This window comes from Eptatretus burgeri, chromosome 4 (assembly GCF_056783735.1).
Source record: "Eptatretus burgeri isolate ZD-2024b chromosome 4, Ebu_testis_v1, whole genome shotgun sequence".
Taxonomy (NCBI): Eukaryota; Metazoa; Chordata; class Myxini; order Myxiniformes; family Myxinidae; genus Eptatretus; species Eptatretus burgeri.
Genome location: NC_140964.1, coordinates 69,800,612 through 69,806,611, shown reverse-complemented (window position 1 = coordinate 69,806,611; position 6,000 = coordinate 69,800,612). Strand labels below are relative to the sequence as shown.

The 6,000-nt window shown below is 40.1% G+C and overlaps 2 protein-coding genes across 9 annotated transcripts in view; one reads left to right on the top strand and one right to left on the bottom strand.

Annotated features, from left to right (window-relative positions):
* The window catches only part of MASTL (microtubule associated serine/threonine kinase like), a 73,730-nt gene that overhangs the window by 1,317 nt on the left and 66,413 nt on the right, over positions 1-6,000 (top strand). For 7 of the 8 annotated variants that reach the window (XM_085878582.1, XM_085878581.1, XM_085878587.1 and 4 more), the window contains one exon: positions 399-538. In XM_085878582.1, the coding sequence (XP_085734708.1) occupies positions 399-538 (140 nt within the window). The remainder of the gene's footprint in view (positions 1-398; positions 539-6,000) is intronic. The other variant, XM_085878588.1, reaches the window with a different exon arrangement.
* LOC147028301 (general transcription factor II-I repeat domain-containing protein 2A-like) overlaps positions 1-6,000 on the bottom strand; it is a 132,050-nt gene that overhangs the window by 81,688 nt on the left and 44,362 nt on the right. The window lies entirely within an intron of this gene.

The following is a 6,000-nucleotide window of genomic DNA, read 5'->3' as shown; positions in this document are numbered from 1 at the left end:
GCCAACACCAGGCTTGCAGTGCATTTGCCAATTCTAATCGCCAACGATAGTTCTTCAGATTGGACCGCCATTGTCTGCAAGGTAGACATGTACCGCATGTCACGGTCCACAGAATCACTTTATGTTGAATTCCCATTTCTACCAATACACACTCCAAAAAAATTCTCATTTGAGGCGAGACATCGACGATCTCGTCGGAGACAGGTACCTTGCTTGTGACAGTTTATAGCTGAGCTGTGATTCCAACCCAAGTTTGACAGCTCGGAGGTGAGTGTGCGTACCTCAAATCCATCCTGCCATCTCGATCCTGGTATAATTCTCTGTTAATTTTGGTCTAATTCTGTGTGATAATATAATCTGGAGATGAGTTTGTTTGCTGCTGTTTTCTTTCACTACAGGTGATGGAGTATCTTGTCGGAGGGGATTTAAAGTCCTTGCTTCATGTGTATGGCTACTTTGACGAGGAAATGGCCATCAAGTATATTGCAGAGGTAGCTTTAGCACTGGATTACCTACACAGGCACGGCATAATACACAGGTATGAACAACATGGCATTCTAGACTGGGCTACACTTTTGCTTTTCTCAAGTTTTGCTGGCTTGTCAATCGCCACGTGTTTTTATTACTTGCGAAGTCAAAGATTCACAAGTATATTGGTTGGCCTGGTCTGTTATTCTCTGTTTGTCTGTCTGTCTTTGTCAATTGCCGCACATCAAATTTATACTCTGATCGTCACAAAACTTCACCATCTGGTGGAGGTAGCGACATGCTGGAAGCCTATTGTTTCTGAGGTCACAGGTCGAGTTCACATAAATCATCAATTTTCAACCGATTCACTTCTTCATGTCTATGTATATCTATGTATATGTTACTAAAATTCTCATCTTGTATGTATGGATGTTCCAGAAATGCAGCCAAAACGGTACACGATAGCGCAAATTTTTTAGTGCCATCTTACTCACCATTCGCCTGCGGTGTGCAGTGTCAAGTTTCGTTCAAATCGGGCAACAAAAAAAATTATTAAAAAAATCAATTCCCAATTCAGTCAATTACTCTTCGGGAGAATTTTAATCAATACAAACAACCTCAGCGGTATAGCTCGCTGGAGCTATCTTTTTTTTTCTTTTCTTTTCTTTTCTTATGGGAAATGATATTTTTTATCAACCGCTGACACAACGGTAATCCAACGGGTTCACGGGCCGTCTAGTATTGAATATCAAACTGTAAAACACGGGTGGACGGTGAATCCGAGTCGAGGTGAAGACTTGGTCAACCCTGTGAGTGTCTATTAATTACGTACTGTTTGAACATGAATTGGACCATGAGTATGTCGATTAATTACTCATTAATGGAACTTGACTACATCTATTAATTATGGATTATTTGAACATTCCGTTTAGACTTTGAGACCATTTTATACATTTACCCCCGTTAGAACTTTTAAAACCTTAAGACCCTTTAGGCCCCTATAGATCCCATTATTACCTTTGTAGTACAGTCGCTATGCTACAATTAGGCACCAATCGTGCTCCTGATGTAATGAGTTAAGCTTTGTATGTACTTTTACTGAACACCTGATATCTGATTGATGAGATGGAGTCACTGCAGTAGAGTGACTGAGTTCTTTCTTGAACACATGATAGTCTTTGAACTGCATCACTCCATTTCAAGTTGGAAAATGCTATGTGGTTATGATTTTGCTTGTGAAAGAGCAAGATACTTCATTTTCTCATCCATCAACACCAAGTTTGTCTGCTGCAAGGATGACATCGTTTCATGGGAATCCACTTGAATCCGGTCAAAGTAAGTTGCACTACTTTAGTTTCGGCCAGTTTCATTTCGTTTTGGGGGTTTCGTTCTCAGAACAATATGGCGAAAAATAGTTCACTGAGTGTTCACATTTCTGATATGATCATGGATACTAACCATTTGCTTTGGAAGGAAGTGTTTATTGGCTTTGTAGATAATTTGAATGACATGAAAGTTACCCCAAAACTACTGGGTCACTGAATGTGATTTCACATGATAAGTAGTTCTTCATCATTTTTTTTCAGTACATTACTTTCTCTCTGCAGAGGTTTGATTACATTGTGTGTACAATATGACATTATTTTAAATTTACTTGACCATCTAACAAATAGTGTGTATATATATATATATATATATATATATATATATATATATATATATATATATATATATATATATATATATATATATATATATATATATATATATATATATATATATATATATGTGTGCAGTGGGGAGAACAAGTATTTGATACACTGCCGATTTTGCAGGTTTTCCCACTTACAAAGCACGTAGAGGTCTGTAATTTTTATCATAGGTACACTTCAACTGTGAAAGACGGAATAAAAAAAAAAAATCCTGAAAATCACATTGTATGATTTTAAAATAATTCATTTGCATTTTATTGCATGAAATAAGTATTTGATCACCGACCAACCAGTAAGAATTCCGGCTCTCACAGACCTGTTCGTTTTGTCTTTAAGAAGCCCTCCCATTCTCCACTCATTACCTGTTTGAACTCGTTATCTGCATAAAAGACAGCTGTCCACACTCAATCAATCAGACTCCAACCTCTCCCCAATGGGCAAGACCAGAGAGCTGTCTTAGGACATCAGGGACGAAATTGTAGACTTGCACAAGGCTGGGATGGGCTACAGGACAATAGGCAAGCAGCTTGGTGAGAAGGCAACAACTGTTGGCGCAATTATTAGAAAATAGAAGAAGTTCAAGATAACAGTCAATCTCCCTCGGTCTGGGGCTCCATGCAAGATCTCACCTCATGGAGCCTCAATGATCATGAGAAAGGTGAGGGATCAGCCCAGAACTACACATCAGGACCTAGTCAATGACCTGAAAAGAGCTGGGACCACAGTATCAAAGAAAACCATAAGTAACACACTACGCCGTCATGGATTAAAATCCTGCAGCGCACGCAAGGTCCCTCTGCTCAAGCCAGCGCATGTCCAGGCCCATCTGAAGTTTGCCAATGACCATCTAGATGATCCAGAGGAGGAATGGGAGAAGGTCATGTGGTTTGATGAGACCAAAATAGAGCTTTTTGGTTTAAATTCCACTTGCCGTGTTTGGAGAAAGAAGAAGGATGAGTACAACCCCAAGAACACCATCCCAACCATGAAGCATGGTGGTGGAAACATCATTCTTTGGGGATGCTTTTCTGCAAAGGGGACAGGACAACTGCACCGTATTGAGGGGAGGATGGATGGGGCCATGTATCGCGAGATCTTGGCCAACAACCTCCTTCACTCAACAAGAGCATTGAAGATGGGGCGTGGCTGGGTCTTCCAGCATGACAACGACCCGAAACACACAGCCAGGGCAACTAAGGAGTGACTCCGTAAGAAGCATCTCAAAGTTCTGGAGTGGCCTAGCCAGTCTCCAGACCTGAACCCAATAGAAAATCTTTGGAGGGAGCTGAAAGTCTGTATTGCGCAGCGACAGCCCCGAAACCTGAAGGATCTGGAGAAGATCTGTATGGAGGAGTGGGCCAAAATCCCTGCTGCAGTCTGTGCAAACCTGGTTAAGAACTACAGGAAACGTCTGATCTCTGTAATTACAAACAAAGGTTTCTGTACCAAATATTAAGTTCTGTTTTTGTGATGTATCAAATACTTATTTCATGCAATAAAATGCAAATTAATTATTTAAAAATCATGCAATGTGATTTTCAGGATTTTTGTTTTAGATTCCGTCTTTCACAGTTGAAGTGTACCGATGATAAAAATTACAGACCTCTACGTGCTTTGTAAGTGGGAAAACCTGCAAAATCGGCTGTGTATCAAATACTTGTTCTCTCCACTAAATGTATATGAAGTGGCGTGTGCCTGTAATCCGGGTACTCAGCGGCTTGGGTTGGAGGATCGATTGAGGATGGGAGCTCTGCACTGGGCCGTGCTATGAGAGGTTGTAGAGCAGCCTGGAACCATGGCGAAACCCAATCCTTATCCCTGTGTCGTAAGAGGCGACCAGGGTTGCGTCAGGAAGGGCATCCGGCGTAAAACCTATGCCAAATCAGTATGCAGATCATAACTGATGATCCGCTGTGGCGTCCCCTTACGGGAGCAGCCGAAAGACGAACAACATCTATATTTTATTTATATATATATATATATATATATATATATATATATATATATATATATATATATATGCATATGTATCCTCTGCTTTTAATGGTGTGCCCGTTACAATGCTGAGTATAAAGTTTGGGGTTGCAATGACATGATTGTTTTGCATTTCACTTTTTTCTAGATTGCTGTGACCAAGACTAATGCACAAGGAAATTAGGCAGGAGGATTGAGAGCAGCAAGGGGCATCATTGCCATCTTCACCTCTCATCACGGACTGGTCTATCTGTGCCCTTTGCCAGGTCAACACCAAAGAACCTCTGTCGTGTTCAACAGATTAATTATCTGCATCCCAAATCAGAATCTGGGTAATTATTCAACACTTGGAGGCAATCTTCACAGATTCCATCATCTGGACTCTATGCCTATGACTGTAAATTTGGACTTTATGAAGGGGATGGCATTGAAGAAACTTTTCAAAAAAGAAGAGCCTGCTTTCACAGGTCGTGCAGCCTGAAGTTTAATACAACAAAACTGAAGAGGGTAGAAATGAAATGCATGCCAGCAGCTGAAGACGATCACTGTTGGAGGTGGAACCAAATTCTTGAGAAAACAAACATCATCTGGTGGAGCCACAGAAGTGACCTGTGTCCTGTGTGACTCTGAGTCACCTCTAAGGGACCTATGGAAGCCATGAACTTTTAAAATGGACTCTCGTCAATGAAAATGTGCAATACAGCAAACTTCTGGCCAAGCTCAGTGCAGAGGATTTAATTTGGCAAGAAGATAAATATCATCCCAAGTGCCTCATCAAGCTTTACAGAAAGGCAGAGTCCCACTGTCAGATGAAGGTGCAAATGACTGCGTCAGACATGGATTTGTGTTTGCAGAGTTACCAGAGTACATGGAAGACTGCCGAATCTTAACAGAATGAGCAAGTGAAAGTAGAAATTCAACCTGCCATGTTAGGAACAAACAGAGAGACACCTCTGGCCATTTATCTTGGAGTGGCAGTTCATGCCCAAGCCCAAAGTTCATGAAACACGAGTTGATTGACTTCTTGCACAGCTTAGGTTTGTGCATTTCATACGACAGAATGCTAGATCTATCCGCTGAAATGGCAATCTGTGCGTGTGCACAGTAGTTTGAAGTGGAACAAGTTGTCTGCCCATCAAAATTGAGATCAGCTATCTTCACTACATCTGCCATTGACAACATTGACCACAACCCTCGCTCAACAAGTGCCAATGACTCTTTTCGTGGCACAGGTATTTCAATCTTCCAGCATCTAACCAATGACTCTCAGGGCATTCAAATATGTCGGAGTGATGTGCAAAACTTGACCACAGGCAAGAAAACAGTCTCAGAACTCCCTGACTTTTACACAGGTGTTCCCCAATCTATTTTGAGGAAAACTGAAGTCAATCCACTTGAGAGGTCTTGTATTCCTTGTTTTGTGTCTTGTATTATATTACATTATATAATATATCATATATATATATATATATATATATATATATATATATATATATATATATATATATATATATATATATATATATATATATATATATATATATAGTGTATTTAATGTAAATCATGTTAACATTGAAATATACATGAAAATAAAATACATATATCGTTTAAATTAAGCAAAAACAAGATTTTTACCTTTTTAATTAATCTAAAACATCAAGGTGGGCAAGGGTAAGAACATTATGTATTCGGACTGTACTCTGCCGTAAATTGAAAGCACAAGACTTCGCTCGAGATGATGATGCTGCTGTTATAACGGGGAGGAAGAGGGGGAGCGGGATTCAGTGATCGGAAATGCAGCATTAGCTTTACCATGAAGTCGCCTGCAGCATTGCCAAATAGGACA